This window comes from Lethenteron reissneri, chromosome 10 (assembly GCF_015708825.2).
Source record: "Lethenteron reissneri isolate LAM-NWPU_2019-01 chromosome 10, ASM1570882v1, whole genome shotgun sequence".
NCBI lineage: Eukaryota > Metazoa > Chordata > Hyperoartia > Petromyzontiformes > Petromyzontidae > Lethenteron > Lethenteron reissneri.
Window position 1 is genome coordinate 10,388,247 of NC_083788.1, and position 16,533 is coordinate 10,404,779.

At 53.2% G+C, this 16,533-nt stretch overlaps 2 protein-coding genes across 8 annotated transcripts; one reads left to right on the forward strand and one right to left on the reverse strand.

Annotated features, from left to right (window-relative positions):
- Positions 1–2,853: 2,853 nt before the first annotated feature.
- Positions 2,854–6,506, reverse strand: LOC133340648 (oxidoreductase-like domain-containing protein 1). The gene is made up of 2 exons (XM_061549042.1): positions 6,322–6,506; positions 2,854–4,249 (listed from the first exon to the last, which is right to left on the reverse strand). The coding sequence occupies exons 1-2, from the start codon at positions 6,379–6,381 to the stop codon at positions 3,680–3,682; spliced, it is 630 nt and encodes a 209-aa protein (XP_061405026.1). The 5' UTR covers positions 6,382–6,506; the 3' UTR covers positions 2,854–3,679.
- CCDC137 (coiled-coil domain containing 137) lies at positions 4,882–14,151 on the forward strand. Of its 7 annotated transcripts, none has more exons than XM_061549013.1 (9): positions 4,905–5,031; positions 6,232–6,477; positions 7,439–7,536; positions 9,113–9,243; positions 10,972–11,129; positions 11,882–12,036; positions 12,162–12,244; positions 12,519–12,598; positions 12,912–14,151. In XM_061549013.1, exons 3-9 carry the CDS (start codon positions 7,469–7,471, stop codon positions 13,149–13,151), a joined length of 915 nt encoding a protein of 304 aa, XP_061404997.1. In that variant the 5' UTR covers positions 4,905–5,031; positions 6,232–6,477; positions 7,439–7,468; the 3' UTR covers positions 13,152–14,151. The 7 variants fall into 7 exon arrangements, with proteins under 7 accessions (XP_061404996.1, XP_061404999.1, XP_061404997.1 ...); XM_061549016.1 differs by having other exon boundaries at positions 9,116–9,243; XM_061549012.1 differs by lacking the exon at positions 6,232–6,477 and having other exon boundaries at positions 4,882–5,031.
- The last annotated feature ends 2,382 nt before the right edge of the window (positions 14,152–16,533 follow it).

The window sequence follows — 16,533 nt, forward strand, 5'->3', positions numbered from 1 at the left end:
ACAACTGGTACGCACCGTCAAGTTCCTCCGAATGGCAAAGTCGTGCACCGGCATGGTACAAGCAGCTGGCAACCCACCCTCTCGTCTACCCGTGCCAGGCTTCAGAGTTGCTCGCGAACAGCACTTGCCCCTAACAGTCTGTTGCCTTGTGCCGGGACCCTTGACGTGACGAGTTGTGAGCATTAGAGGGCAGTGTAGCAACGTGTATTGTTCTGGACGCCCATCCACCAATCCGCACTGGCTAGCGGGGTGAAATATGGTCAAATAATTCCTTACAGCTCTCAAGGCACGCACGGGGAGACCCTCGTCCAGCAGCGGATCGACACAAACGCGCTGTACACGTCGAGTGGAACAAGCCCTGCAGAGCCGTGTCTCGCTTGAGGGTTCTTTCATACCATCCCATTTTTTGTGGGGTTGTGGCAGGAGGGGTTCTATTCGCCCAATTTGTTCGAATTGCACCATGTCTGTCATGAAGGCGGAGTATCCTTTTGGAAAACTGGAAGCAGTGCGTCACACTGTGCTGGAGAATGTCCCGTGGAAGAAGACATCACAACTACTGCTGAGATCCCTTCAAGTAATCCTTTACCCTTCACTCCCCTCCACCTTTTAATGCACACACACGAGGGCAGCACTTTACCACACGCCCTGTTGCAGACAAATATTCAGCCTATGCCTGTACAATTATACATTTTTGCCGAGAGATGGGCACTTTCATGCAGCCATTGCCGACCGAACCGAGACCATCAACTCACTGCACCAGTTTAATCACGGGCGTCTGAAGCCCAGAGCCAAACTCCGGCATCTCTGCGGTGACGGCTCGGTGCCTCTGACCCCTGAACCGCCTGGTCACGTCCCACGGTGGCAGGGAGGAAGTTGGAACCGGCCGCCGTCGCGAGCGCAATTTTTTTTCTAGAATCCGCGCCTCGGATGCGTTCGGCGAGGACGGCGACAGAACGGGGAGGCGACGCGCCGCATATTCTAACGGCCCGTGCAGCACCTCGATGCGGTTAGCAGGTGCGGGGCTGGCTGAGCCATGTCCGCGGGGCCATGGGGACGAATCTCCGCGGTCGAGTAATGAACTCTCCAGAGGGAGACTCGGCTAAACGAGCAGTCGCCCGCCCGAAAGGCAGCTCCGTCCCGCTCCCACGGCATCTATTAGCGGCTTCGGCTTATAGTGCCAGCCGCGGGCCCTAACAATAATAACATACATGCTTTGAGCATAATGAGCCGATGCTGATATTGATGTGGGTATGCATGCACATGCAGCCGACCGCCTCATAACCATTACTGGCTGCCCTCCCAGGACGGGTGGTGCTTCCCAATGAACGTGGGAAGTGGACGTCGGGGAAGTCCAAATGGTGAAATTAGGAATGAGATTGCCTCGATCCTGACGAACAAATCGCACATCGTCAATACATCTCCGCCTCCCAACAAATTCAACGCTGGAAGCGACCACGGGGTGGCTGGCGCAAGAGGGACAAGTAAACCCGTAAAAACAAAGTTTTTCTCTATAAACCCTTTATATGCGTGGTGGCGAACTTAATATAAAGGATTTAAAAATATATTCGCCTGTGGAGGACGCGGGGATCGATCCCGCGACCTTTGGCATGGGAAGCGAGGGCGCTACCAACTGCGCTACTCCGCCACGGCCTGTGGAGGGGTTACGCTCTGGGCTCTTACACTCTGACGTTCAGCCAAAGCCATGAATGCGTTCTATTTGAATATATGTAAAATAAAAATTTTTTGCGTAAAAAGTGTAAAATTTTGGGAATTTTTTTTCACGAACAATAATTGTCTGGCACAACGAGTCTGTGTGGAAAATGTCAGCTCGATTGGATCACGGGAAGTGGGTTAAAAAACGACCGAAATATTTGCACGGTCCTAAGCAAGCAAGCAAGCACGTGAACTTAATATAAAGGATTTAAAAAGATAAATGTTGACGTTGGAAACCTCGGTTCTCTCGGTGTCGTAGAGAGATATGAGCGTGGTTTGCCGAGCGGTCCATCTCTACGCCCTCATGATGTCGTTTGCAGAACGACGCCAGACAATGCAAGCGTAGTCGAGCGCAGTGTACGATTTTGATTTAATTAAAACGCACAGCATGTACACCAGTGCACACATCCACATGAATAAATAGTATTTCTCCACGATTCCCTCAAGGGAGCGCCCCGTGCCATGAAAATAAAGTGGAATATTTATTCACATCGTCCAGGTGTCAGGGTTAGGGGCAGGATGGTATGTCCGTGGTCGGTTTGCATAAAATAAATATCTTGAGTGGAAATTTCACTCGATTTACATTTCTTTTGATAAGAAACACAAGGGAAATTTCATTGGAAGTTGTTTTACACATTTGGCCACAGGCCTTAATTATAACTCGTTTAGCATTTTTCTGGGTAACTGGCCTCAGGCACCATCACCAACCTGCCGCTGACCAGTTTAGCGCAGTATGGTAAAAGCACCATGACCAACACAGCATAGGGCTGCAGTCCAATATGCTCGGCCATCTTATAGCGCATAAAGGCACCATGTTTAACGTAGTCTGCTGTGGTCGTTTCACGGTCGAGGGTGATGTTGCAAGGGGGCTTTACCCAATTAAGTAAATTGAGAATCATTTTAAAATATGGTGACGCTGGCACATGTGCGACTACTTTCCCCCCCCCCCCCAGAATAAGATCGCGGGGATCTTTAACGTCAGCTGCGATGCAGACTATGGAGTATTTACTGTTAACACACCCGTGAAAATTAACCATGGCAGCCGCTGGTGTCGAACCGTGAACCTGTGCAACGAGCGGCAAACGCGCCACGGCTCGGCCACATCACCGCCCTCGTCAAGAATTCCCCCCCCCCCCCCCCCCCCCCGAGCCTTGCGTACAGACCGGCCACACGCCCGCGTGTGTGCAGATTTGTTCTGTAATTTACGATCAACACGTTCATTAGCTGGGCCCCTTATTAGTTCTGATTCTCCACGCAGCCCACGCACCTGGGCTGTGTCACGGTGTGCGAGCTGTCACAGCAATTCTGCGCGGCAAATGCAAAGAGCGGCGTTCATTAATGCGCGTGGTATTACAGCAACACAAAACCTGACGTCTCGTACAATTTTTTTGCGCGTTCGCTTCACAATACTCACGCCACGGCAAATTAAGCAATTTATTCCCATCAATTTCATTTCTCATAGGTCAAAGCTCACGCGGATTATTCACAATTCATCTCAGTGGGCCAATCCCATCCAGACTGCATGCGTTTCCTTCATATCAAGGAAATTCCACAGCTCAGGATGGACAAATGCACATGCACAACTCCTTTGTCAATCCGCTGCTGGATGAGGGCCACGCCAGTAGCAGTGTAATCTTACCCCTAACCCTAGCAAGCCAATATGAGCGTCACCTTGCTTGTAGCCCTAACCGAGTGTCATCATGCCTGTAGCCCAACCCCTAACCCGAGTCAACAGTAGTGTCATATTGCCTGTAGCCCTACCCCTAGCAAAACAACGAGTGTCACCTCGTCTGTAATTAGCCCACCTCTAACAAGCCAACAGGAGTGTCATCTCGCCTGCAGCGCTATGCAAAACCAAAGCAGCGCCACGATTTTTTGAGCCATTGTTCCACCGTTTTTGTCAGAGATGGGGCCCTGGCTGTCTGGAGGAGGAGGAGGGGGGGCGGCGTCTACGCCCCCCCGGTAATCATCGTCGCTCTAGCAGGGTGCGCAGCTCCATTTCAAGGAAGGCGCGCAGCGAGGGGTCGCTGACGTGGGTGCTCACGGCGTCCAGCGCCGCCCGCGCGCCGTCACCATCGCCGTAGCGCGCCAGCAGCTCCTCGGCGTAACTCAGCCAGACGCAGTTTGGGCAGCCGCTCATGCAACACAACCCCACGGGCGGCTCGGGGATGGGCGGCGAAAGCGGCGGCGGCGGAGGCGGCGACGGCGGCGATGCCCGGAGCGCGTGGGACGCGGGACCCGGGTCCAAGTCGTACCCAGATCCTGACCTTGAGCGAGGTCCCGATCCGGAACCACATTCGGAGTCACATCCTGATCCCGAAAGAAATTCTGGATCTGGCTCCGGTTGAGCACCAGATCCCGACGACGGCTCGGGTCCTGAACTAGAGCCTGGCGCAGGATCGGAAGCAAATTCTGAGCAAGACTCGGAATCTGATCCAGACCGTGGTTTTGACCCAGACGCTGATCCGGAAGACCCTGCCGCAGGTCCACCGACACTTCGCCGGCAGCTCACCATCTCACCCGTCCGCCAGGTCACCTTGTACACACACACGTACACACGTACACCGCACACACACGTACACCGCACACACAGCAAGAGTATTAATAGGGGTGCAATAGTGACTCTACAGGTGATACCATCGAGGTTTCCATGAACCAATCACATAAAACATCCGAATAAAAAATAATCGATTTGTACATTTGCTCTCAATGCACGTATCGTGACCGCAAGGATGCGAGTCGATCAAAAGTTTTTAGGGGCCGTCCATAAATGACGTCACGCGATTTTGGACGATTTTGGACCCCCCCCCCTCATCACACGGCGTCACAAAAAGTCAGACCCCCCCTAAAATATGACGTCACAAAGCTCTGCCCCCCCCCCCCAAAATAAAACATGCTTCAAATTCAAATCGCTTTAAACTATTGTCATCGTAGTGTATATTTAATGTGCCGCTGCACTCTGATGTTGTAGGAGAAAACATTTATTAAAAAGTCTATTTAATTAAGTAAAACGTGTTGTCTATCTATATATATAAAATCGTTCATGTCTGTGTGTCTGTGTGTGTGTGTGTGGACTGCACTTTCATTGGACGGCGGTTGCCCCTGGCAACGGCTAGCCACGCCTTCGCCGCTTTCATTGGACGGCGGTTGCCCCTGGCAACGAGTAGCAACTTTTCTCCGCGGGGTGGACGCCATTTTTAATAGCGCGGGGGGGGGGGGGACCGGCACCCGTACCCAGCGTTCGCCGGGTGGGAAAATCAGGCAAGGCGGGAGGCTCTGCACGGTGCTAGGCCTCGACACCCAACACGCCACTCTGAGGTAAATTCATACAAATTTCACGTCCTCTACAGAGTGGCGAGGGAGGCAGAGTGGCGAGGGAGGGACTCAGCCTCAAAACGAGTAACTGGTGTGGCGTATTAACATCGCCACTGGGGAGACAAAGGCGGCCGGGCGTGGTGGATACAAGTCCCGGGCAAAGCCGGGTCATGACTATGTGTGTATGTGTTTATGTGTATGTCTGTGTGTCTGTATGTATGTGTGTATGTATGTGTTTGTATGTGTTTGTGTGTATGTATGTGTGTGTCTGTATGTATGTGTGTGTGTATTGTGTATGTGTTTGTGTGTATGTATGTGTGTGTTTGTGTGTATGTATGTGTGTGTTTGTATGTATGTGTATGTCTGTGTGTATGCATGTGTGTGTATGTGTGTGTCTGCAGCAAGCGCGTGTATGTGTACCTATGGACGCGCGCGCGTGTGTTGTGTAGGGGGAACGGTAGTGTAGTGCTTAGCGTGCTGCCTGTGTCTATGTGTGTGTGTCTGTGTGTGTGCGTGTGTGGTGTGTAGGAGGAACGGTAGTGCAGTGCTTAGCGTGCTGCCTGTGTGTGTCTGTGTGTGTGTGTCTGTGTGTGTGTGTGTGTCTGTGTGTGTGTCTGTGTGTGTGCGTGTGTGGTGTGTGGAGAGCGGTAGTGTAGTGGTTAGCGTGCTGTCTGTGTGTCTGTGTGTGTGTGTCTGTCTGTGTGTCTGTGTGTGTGTTCTGTGTGTGTGTCTGTGTGTGTGCGTGTGTGGTGTGTGGGGAGCGGTAGTGTAGTGGTTAGCGTGCTGTCTGTGTGTCTGTCTGTGTCTGTCTGTGTGTTTCTGCGTGTGTCTGTGTGTGTGTCTGTGTGTGTGTCTGTGCGTCTGTGTGTGTGAGGAGCGGTGGGTGTAGTGGTTAACGCTACGCTGCGCTACCAACCCGGCGAACCCAGTTCGATTCCCGCTCACGGCCACCACCGGTGACGATTATTTGAACCTCCCCTAGGTCGACTCTGCCTCAAACGAGTAACTGCTGTAGCGTATTAACATCGCCACTGGGGAGACAAAGGCGGCCGGCCGTGGTAGATACAAGTCCCGGGCGAAGCCGGGTAGTACAGCTAGTATTTATTTAAAGTCGCGCATTTTGTTGTGACGTCACATCTCTCAAACCCGCCCCCCCCATCGTCACACATCGTCACAATGTCTGACCCCGCCCCCCTCTCCAAGTGCGTGACGTCATTTATGGACGACCCCTAAGCCGACACCGCTTTTGCTTCGGCGAAAACTCGGGGGCAGCCCCAAGCGGGTCACACTCACGGCCGTCCGACGCAGACCCCGCGTCCACGCGGCAGCCAGAAGCCCCGCGGCGGCCGCCATGGGAGAGAAACGCCGCGGGGAGGAGACGCGTGAGGCCGGCGGGGGGGACGGGACGAGGACCCCCACTCCGAAGCAGAGAGGGTCAAGAGCCCCGGGGTTCGGCACATCCAAATTCACAACAACACTCTACCCCCACCCACGATTCGATTAACCGTCGATTAAAAATCACGATTCGATTCCCACGTACTTGGGTGCGTCAATTCGATTCCAAAAAAAAATCACGATTCGATTCCCACGTACTTGAGTGTGTCAATTCGATTCCACACTCACGGGGTTAGATTCAGGCCTGCTTGGTTGGGCCGTGGATCGATTCCGTCGACTAAGTCTTCAACGGTTCGCGATTCGATTTTGTTTTGTTTTCAAGATGGGCGTGAACTCGACGGCCATCTTACGTGGGGGCGGTAACACGCGCTACGTTCGCGGGGACAAACGATTTAGTGACGGTAACCAAACACAGCAACAACAGCAACAACACAACTCGGCACGTTCGTCAATAACACCGTGACCTTCAAATGAAATGTATACAATTGGCGACGTTTCGGGCAATACCCTTAGAGGGGGGTTGGGGGGTGAGGCTAGAAAGATAATTCAAGATTTAGAGAGTGTACTTCACGCCAGAATCTGAAGTCAATTGTTGAACAAATGCCAATGGGTGGGGAAGCGGCTGTCCCCTAGCAAGATGGCTGCTCTCTTCCTCTAGCAAGATGGCGGCGCCCCGCCCCCCTCCCCCCCTCAACGGTTTCCGTGTCACGTGGCCATCGCAACATGGCGGCGCCCATGAGCGACGGCATGGCCCGCTGATTTGCACTGCCCGCGCCAGTTTTTCACCATCGGCAACAGCAGCAGCGGCGGAGGTTTATCGCTCCACTGCTGGATGAAGGCCTCTTCTCTTCCTCCTCCCCCCCACGCCGTCCGTCACGGCAGAGTGATTTCTACGATCGCGTCCGCACAAGAAACCGACCCTTGCCGCATCTCGGCGGGCCTGTGTCTCGCCCTACCCCTGTGGCGGCCAAATCCACGCTTCATTTCAGCCGCCGTTGACGTTCGCTTTTTGTAGCGTTCTCCTCCTGCCTGGCGCGGTGCAAGCATGGGGAGGTATAAGGACAGAAGCGTCGACACGTCCCACAGCGGACCCAAGAAGGACATTATAAACAAGTGAGTGGGGCGACATGGTGGTGGTGGTAGAGCCGGGGTTTTTTTTTTTATACCAGTTTAGGGGGGCCCTAAGCATCATTCGGGGGGGGGGGGGTCCTCGGAAAGCTTTTGGGTCCGCAGCGGTCCCAGGACCCCCTCCCCCGTGCAATATTAAATTGTCCAATTTCATACTGGCCCCTGCCGTACGAATGTGGAATTGCCTCCATACAGGTTTTTTTTGGGTTATATCGCGTAAATATATAAATGTGTCGTTAAACCCGCCACCACCCGACACAACCAATTAGTAATGTTGAACGTGCCAATTCGTCACTAGTAAAGCAACACCGGTGTGTTGGGAGAGCAAATCCACGACATTTACAACCGGAGTACGACGTTTCGCCAGTAATTACAACTCGCTTCATCAGGCGACAGACAGATAGTGTGGAGAAGTCCTCGTCCTGTTTCGTTCCTTAAATAGAGGGGTAGCTGTGATGTAGAAATTGCCTCCATTTATCCGGGGCCAACAGTAAAATGCCAGGTGGAGCGATGATGCAGTCGTTATCGCACTGCGCCATGAACCTGGTTCACATGCGTTCGCTTCCCAGTACACGGCTAACGCGGGTGGCTAATGATGTCTAAACCGGTCTAGGTCACCCCGTTCCCCAACCTGCACGGACCCGCGTGGTGAAATATGGTCGACAACTCCCCATGACCGAAAGACTTGGGGAGGCCCTTTATCCGGCAGTGAATTAACAAATTGTGAATTATTATTATTAAGCGACAACATGTTTACCAATTTAAGCTGATAATATGATCTCAGGTTATTGTGTATGAAGATTATGGGTAAGTGATCCATCTGCATCCGTCGGTGAAGAATCTCCAATGTTACTGCCGCTGATTATGATGGCGGTGATGAATGTCCCAAACCCACGCTCGCTGCCCTTGATGAATTTAACGATGGTAATGATTCGGGTGGTGGTTATGACGTCGGCTTTATCATCAATCGGCAAGAGCGGTGGATAATTATTCAATGCAGGCAGTCCCCAACTTACAAACGGCCCGACTTACGCGCATTCACACTTACGAACGAGCTTCCATATTGTTTTTTTCTTTAATTAACCGTCCGACTTGCGAACTGAACCGCGGAACTATTTACAGTACTACGTGCAAATGTGCAAAGTTTAACAATTGCTTCCCTTTTTTTTTGTTGAACCTTAATACACTTTGTAACACTGACTGTGCATTTAAATACATTATTGTGTTCCGACTTACGGGTCTCCGGAACGATTAGCATGGTTGGCTATGTACGGTGCGAAAGAAGACCAACACACACACAACCCATTCTTAAGTCGGGGACTGCCCGTATATCTGTGCGGAGATTTTGAGCATTGTCTTCTCACGAGCGTGGCGAGTTTTCTCCGGGAACTCCAGTTCCCTCCCACGTGAAATCAAACAATTATTAATTGAATCGGCCAAACATCCCAATTGTAGCAGGACCGTCCTGAAAACAATGGTGTTTCTGAGGAAAAAGCATACACGTGTGATCTTTCCTTCTTCCTCCGTGTTCTGTAAATCCTCGCGATCGATCGCGGTGAAGCAGGGGCGGTTGCGGGAAGAAGACGCGGGCCCCGCGCTTCGTGGACGAGCAGGGCATCCCCGCAAAGCTGCGGGAGATCATGGAAAACCAGCGGCGCATGAAGGACAAGCGACACAACCGCAACAAACATGGTGAGAACCCCCCCCCCCCCGCCTTGAATATTCTCCCCTTGCGCCGGCCGCTGGGTTTTCTCGGCAGGGCTGCCGCGATCAGGCAGTAGATACTCGGCCGTCAAAATGGAAGTGTTGAGAAGACCCGGTGTGAATCCCATTTGTCCTAAACTACGCACACATCCTAGATTTGAAGTTTTCGTGACTGCAAGGATTCATACTCTATGGTTTTTCGGTAAAGTTACCGAAAAAACCAAAGAGTACGGACACATCGTAGCGGAGGAGGAATAGGAACCGTTGTGATAAGTGTCGTCACCGCATGCTCGGTGTGCAGACCCCTAGCACAGCTGGACCACGGGGTTGCATTCAAACTTGGACAGAATATTCCAACGGTCGCCAATGCAAGTGGATACAAATGTGTTGATCGTTAAGCCTGTTCCAGTGTTTTCTTGACACGCAGGGCATGCTGGGTTTGCTATTAAGCTTCGCCACAGAACGGTTTAGTTTGGTGTTGTGGCCATTTCTGCTAATTAGGAAAAACTCAGTCCAAAGTGTGACTGAAAACTAACGATACAGAAGGTCTGTCATTGTGAAGGTAATTATCTGTAGCGTTTATGATTTTTGCTTAGTTATTTAAGGAGCAAGTTGAAGGTTTGACGCGTACACGGAAGTGAATGCATCAGCGCCATCCCAGCGTGGATGAAAATAAATCCATTGGTTCAAGTGCGTACGACCACGTGGTGTTTCCTGAGCATTTCTTCGTTATCCGTAAGGGTAAAAAATTTATTTATCTACCAATGACAGAACTCATAATTGGTTCGCCCATTGCACTCAAGTTGAAGAAAAGTCTCATCATCATCAATCTGTCAATGACTCACATCTTTAAAAGAGCATCTGATATCGTGTAACTGTCAAAGTCGTCTGAACTTTTTCCCTTAAAAATCCGAATCGAGTAATTTGCAAGGCCTCTCTAACGATGAGTGGCAGGGCTCGCTAACGAGATGGGGGGCAGCGGAGGCAGGCGGGGGGGGGGGGCATAATTTGATTAACGTTCTAAATACTTGGCAGTGAGTGGTAGTTGGATGGGCTGAGGTTTCAGTCGTTTGGGACTGCGTGGTCGGGCGATGATTTCCTTGCCGTGGCTCGATGGCACGGAGCTTTAATTTCGGCAGTAATGATTTTATTACTGCGTGATTAGAGAAGGCAGCGTTACCCGATCAGCCTTGCCCGCTGATGTGGCTGAAGGTCTCATTGATGTGCCGCGTCTGTCCTTTTCGCGTGGTAATTTCTCCCCCCAATTTTATCCCGATTTTGTCGCGAGTCAGAGCAGCATCCACTCGGATCTCTCGCAGAGCCGCGCGACCCGACGTCTTAAAGAACGGCCCGCGGAAGCAAGCTAATATCACAGACATAATCTCTTGAGATCGGTTCAAGTGACCTCTGAACCACACAATAGAGGGCACCGATTTCCCCGCTCGCCGTGCACTTTACCGCTTCGTGATTTTCCTGGCAATTGCCCACACGAGCGCCCGAAAGCTACGTCCAAAACGGTGTTAACCGCCCTCCTTCATGAATCCCCATTGCACCGAACCGCACGGTACAGCACCGACTGCCCTCTTTGGGCACTCCGCGGAGTGGGCGATCGCTGTCGTGTCGCGGAGCTCTCCCACGCGCTTCCGGTTCGTGCCGTTCCCGCGCGGTCACCGACCGCCCGCCGTCGCCAACGCCGCCTTGTCGTGTTGCACGCAGACACCCGCGTGGGCCTCATGGGGACGCACGTGGAGGCTGGCGCGCAGCCGGCCCGGGGCACGGCCGTCACGGGGGAGCCGGCCGTGCCGCGCTTCCGCCGGCGCCGGGGAGAGTCGGAGAGCACCTTCGTGTGGCGCATGAACTGTGCCGCCGAGCAGGTGGGAGATGCGGGTGGGGTGGGGGGGCCTTGGGGGTGATAGGGTTTTGTGAAATGTCGGTCACAGTTCCTACGATCACTGTTACATTGCTGATGGCTTCATTTTGGTGATTTCGAAAAGTTTTTTGGTTTGGCCATGTTTGTTTGTTGTAGTACGGAGTTTGAATGATGGCTTTAATCTAAGTTGTCTTGTGGTTGTTGTTGTTGTTGTTTGACTTGCATCCCACTGGGATTTTTGCACAGCGTTGGTGTACGGTGCTTTTTTTTTTTAAAGACTTTGCAGTTTTTTCCTGGATTTTTCTGTTTGCGCATAGTCACTTTAAGATGTTTTCTTGTTCATGTTATTGTTTTTTTGTTTGTTGCGGTTGCACCCGATTCAAGAGCTGAATAGCTCACAGGGCTACACCTAATAAATGAAACTGAAAACTGAATGGGGAGCAGGGGTTGTACTAGGCATCTGCACATGTGCGGGCGTGGGGCTGGCCACCCGTCCTCACTCGTGGGCCGTGCCGGCCTTTCATAGGTGCTCGCTACAGCACTTGCCCCAACAGTCTGTCAAGGCTATACGGGGATCTTTGTTTTGTGTCGAGCAGTAGGTGCGAGCGTCGAGCGGATGCGAGGCTGTTGCCGTGTGGTGTGCCGTGTAAGTGAGGGGCGAGCGGTGTGTCATGGATGGGCGAGTGCCGCCGCGTGTGTGCGTGGTGATGACCGTGTCGGCGGGCGCCGTGTACGTTTGGCGTGTGCGTTGCGCAGGTGAGGGACGTGTGCCGAGCCATGCCGGACCGCCAGCCGGAGGTGAACGTGAAGATGGACAAGCGTGGACGCGTGGTGGAGGGGGGTGGCGGGTCAGGCTCGGGGGGAGGGGATGAGGGCGTCAAGATCTCGGTCAAGTCAGAGGCTAAGCTCAGGTCAGCGCGTGGCGTGCGTGCGTCCGTGCACGTCTGCGTTTGTGTGCGCGTGAGTTACGTCCGCTTTGTTGAAAAAATTATATTTCCCCGCACGTATAAGTAACGCGCTCTTGTCGGCGTCGCAGGTACAACCAGAAGAAGCTCGGCAAGTTCGTTAACAAGCGCCGGAAAAAACAAGAGAAGCTGCAAGAGATGGCGAAGTACACAGGTGCCGATCGTTTTGTAGATACCCCACTCAAATAGCATGTGAACATTATTACAAGGAAAACAACATCTTACTTTCAAAGCTTTGACGCGTTTCCCGCCGTACGTCAATAACAACACCGTGTGGCACGGATGGCTCCCGAAATCAATCACACGCAGCACATGAGCCGCTGCGGGTAGAAACCAGCGGGGTATCTGTCCACGGATCGCCCTGTATTGCCGCGCCGTTCCCGGCAGTGAGAGTCTTGAGCCTTGGGTGGGCGTGTCGTCGTTTGCAGATCCCGTCCGGTTCGGGGAGGTCGTCATGGAGCCTCCGAGTCTCACGGCCAAACCACGGAAGTGTCCGGCCCAGAGCAAGGTAGCGCACGCGCGCATGGACACACACCCACGGACACGCACGCACGGACACGCACGCACGGACACGCACGCACGGACACGCACGCACGGACACGCACGCACACAACGTTATTTCGCACAACGCATCCGACGACTGTCGCGCACCTGATTTTCTGCGACCCTGCGGTCTCGCCGTGCCGCATGAGCCGCAGGTGTAAACCAATCGACCTTCAACCGACGACGGATCGATGCGCGTCGTCACCGACGCCGCCGGCGCTTTCCCTGCGGCGTGTTTCCTAACGAGCGCCGACCCTCAACCCACTCCCCTCCTCCAGGCTGGCGAGAAAAAGCTGCTGTTGCGGTCACTGATGGTCCCCACGGAGGGGCCCAGCGGCACGGGCGGCGCGGGCGGCGCGGGCGGTGCAGGCGGCGCGGGTGGGACGGTGGCACCCAAGCCCTCCATGGCCCGCCAGCGCATTGTGGAGGAGGAGCGGGAGCGAGTGGTGCGCGCTTACCGCCAACTGAAAGCGCAGAAGGAGGCGGCCGCGGCCGCAGCACGCGGTGACGCGCGCTGACCTCTGGCGGCCTCTCGTGGCCGTGTCGGAGGTGGGGGGGGGAGGGGTCGCCGGACAGGAGCATGAGAATGACCCCCACCCACCCCTACGATGCTCCGTCGGAAGGTGTTTATTTATTTTATGTTTAGAAACGCCACGATCGGGATTTGAACGCGTTGGGGTGTTCACACCTGGGGCGATTCGTCGTTGGGAGATTTCAAGTTGTGGATGGAGCTGCAGGGGTCAGAGCCACCGTTGAGGGTCCCAGGTTTGAACGCGGGTTTCGGCCGCCCCATGGTGTTCAACTGGGTTCCTGTGTGTCGCGAGGTGGAGAGTCCTCAGCCTGATCACCAATAAATGCACAAAAAACCCCACCACGTTTAACCTTGTGTTCAGGCTCATGGCGTTAACCACAATTCCTAACGAGCCTGGCAGTTTGGCGATTGTCACGATTCACAGTCTCATTGACGTCATTTCTGTTTCTCATGCTGTTTTAACTGAAATTTAAAACGGCAATGCCTCAGCTCTGTAGCAGCGTTGCACTTTTGAATCTCGATTGAAAACTAATTTCTTTAGAATTGCTTTTAAAGATGAGCACGGTTGGCTACGTACGGTGCGAAAGAAGTTCACCACATACACACATGGGCTCACGAAAACCTTTGTACAGATGACCAAATGTAAGTGAAATTATTGTGTAAAGTTGAGTTGCTGTTAGGAATTTGTACTGTAGAAAACCGACCACATTGAGCAAAGGGTGGCGACAAAAACCAGCGCTAAATGGATAAGCGCCTTTTCGGCCGAGGCAAAGACACCATAGTCGACATCGCCTCCTATTGCAGCTTGGGCATCGTTATTAAAAATGATTAAGTACGTCCGAGAACACGCGCACGTTGGCAAGCGTTACGGAATCCGTGCGTATGCAATGATTCTGTTCCTCCGTTTCGCTCTCGTTTGATCTCGTTCGCTCCGTTCGTCTAAACGTGACTTTGGCGACGAACGATAAAAGAGACTTTTTCTCTCACCCGATCTCACGCGTACTTTGTGGGTGCCTTTAGAAGTAACAAATTGAAGAATTCTGTGTCGTTAGAACGAACTCCCCCCCCCCCCCCCTCGAGTTATTCTATGCAGACTCCTTACATGCACGGCTTTGGTACGTACAAGCAACCTTCGGTCCACTGCTGGATGAAGCAGCAGTGTTAGCAGTTAAAGTTTGGAATTTTTCTTATGTATTTCACCTTCATTTGACCAGGTATAACAACCATTGAGTCAACAAAAAGAAATCGCCACACTACGAAATAATCCAATACAAAATATTTAAATAACGGAAAAAAATCACGTTTATTCTGTTTAATCTCCCAGGTCCCTAGTTACCTTCATCGGTCCCTTAAGGGCTTTCAAAACTAAAGCTTGTCAGCGGCAGTCATTAATGAAAACTCCGAACCCTGGGGGCGGGTGTTCGGTCATCGACCTTGTTCTGGTCACGAAATCAAGCCCGGGTCGCCGGGTTCCGCGGTGAACCGCGTCGCTGTCAAAGCGTCGCGCGCGACAGCCGTGAGACCGACTCAGATCAATCGCCGCTGACGTTGACCCCAGCAGGGAGTTGAACTCGGCTCGCCGAGTTTCGTAGCACGGTGGGTATGAACAGAGCACCGCGCCAGGCCGCCTTTGTCTCCCCAGCGCTGGTGTTTTAAACGGCTCCTTTCGGGTCGAGGTGACCACGTGCCAACTCAGCGCCACCAGCGTTGAGGGGGAAACGAAAGCTTCCAAACGCCGCTTTGGCGTTGAGGAGGAGAGTCGGGCGTGCGGTGACCAGTCCGGGTTGGCTGTGTCGGGCAAGGAGCAAGAGGACCAGCTTGAGATGCCGGCCGCGTCCGGGAATCGAACTCGGCACGTGGCGTCTTTACCGCTGCGCCGCCACTCTCTTCCATGCACGGCGTGCGCCAAGTCACCGTGGACCCCCACAAATTCACCTTTCCCCCCCCCCAGCCACCCACCACGGGTGATGGGGTCGTCTCTTCGCAGCGTCTCAAATATCACAACATCCATTACTGCGCGTTGCGTTCGACACCCTGCCAATTACACACTCCGAGGGAGGGGTTGAGGGGTGGGGTGCTGTCCTTTCGCTCTCTCGTCGTTTTTCTTTTTGCAGCAGTTCCCTTCTTGAGACCATTATCTAATTACTTCTTGACAGCCTTGGGTTTTTTTTATTGACACGAAAAAATAATTTCATTTTAAATCTGATATACACGTACAGGGGGTGTTTGGTGGTGTAGGAAGAAGAGGAGAGTGGTGATGGTGGTGGTGCAAAAATGGGGAGGGTGGTGGTGCAAAGTGGGGAGGGTGGTGGTGGTGGTGCAAAAGTGGGGAGGGTGGTGGTGGTGATGGTGCAAAAGTGGGGAGGGTGGTGGTGGTTCAATAGTGGGGAGGGTGGTGGTGGTGGTGGTGGTTCAATAGTGGGGAGGGTGGTGGTGGTGGTGGTGCAAAAGTGGGGAGGGTGGTGGTGCAAAAGTGGGGAGGGTGGTGGTGGTGGTGCAAAAGTGGGGAGGAGGATGGTGGTGGCGATGGCGGTGCAATAGTGGGGAGGTTGGTGGTGGTTGGTTGTGGGTGGTGGTTGACACAAACTTCAGAGATGCGAGACGAGAAGGGAGCTGCAGAGCTTCATAGCTCATCAGATCCCTCCCGGATAACTAAAGCTACTGAGATGAGACCCACCAACACCGCCCATCCGCCCCGAGCGTTTCACGAAGACGGGGAGCCTCTCCAACTGCTCGGGTTGCCAGCGGCGTTCGCTCGGTTTGCTTTGCTTTGCTCAGCGACACTCGAACGTCCGTACGTTTAACCTCTTTCGCACCGTACGTAGCCAACCGTACTAATCCGAGTTGCTTAATACACGACCGTCCACGCGAATCTCACCTCCGCGCAAAGGGAATGATGCCGGTGTCATTGTGAACGTTGGGACAGGAGGGTTATTTATTTGTCGTTATTTTTATTTTAATGTTCAAAATAATTCAGAGACAGCGAGGCCAAGACAGAGGTGTTCGGATTGTGTTTGTGTGTGCAGTTAACAGCGAAGGGGTGGTGGACAGGGGGGGTGGGGGAGGCGAAGCGATGGATGGCCAAGCCAGCCGCGATGCGATCTGTGAAGCCGGGCAACCTGAGTTCGATTACGGGCTACAGGCTCGCCATCGGTGGTGATCGATATCCGAACAAGCGGTTCTGGTCGCGCACAATCCCGTCGACCGCGCTCTCTGCACAGCGTGGTGAAGTATGGTCAAACGGGTTAGGGTCCGAAAGAAAATAAGTGTCGAGTTGGCATTTGTTGAACCGGATCAGAACTCGAGAGAGCAGCATGGAGGAGTCTCGTTTGCGAAAGCAAATTCAAGTAAATGGCGCAAAGGGCAGA

What these genes read in the sequence shown, in the direction of transcription:
- LOC133340648 (XM_061549042.1), bottom strand. Translation starts at nt 6,381, where the DNA reads ATGGCGGCCGCCGCGGGGCTTCTGGCTGCCGCGTGGACGCGGGGTCTG. An exon ending in GGGGTCTGCGTCGGACGGCC is followed by an intron (nt 4,250 to 6,321) that starts GTGAGTGTGACC and finishes TGTGTGTACAAG; the next exon opens with GTGACCTGGCGGACGGGTGA.
- CCDC137 (XM_061549012.1), top strand. Translation starts at nt 7,469, where the DNA reads ATGGGGAGGTATAAGGACAGAAGCGTCGACACGTCCCACAGCGGACCC. An exon ending in TGAACTGTGCCGCCGAGCAG is followed by an intron (nt 11,130 to 11,881) that starts GTGGGAGATGCG and finishes TGCGTTGCGCAG; the next exon opens with GTGAGGGACGTGTGCCGAGC. An exon ending in AAGTCAGAGGCTAAGCTCAG is followed by an intron (nt 12,037 to 12,161) that starts GTCAGCGCGTGG and finishes TCGGCGTCGCAG; the next exon opens with GTACAACCAGAAGAAGCTCG.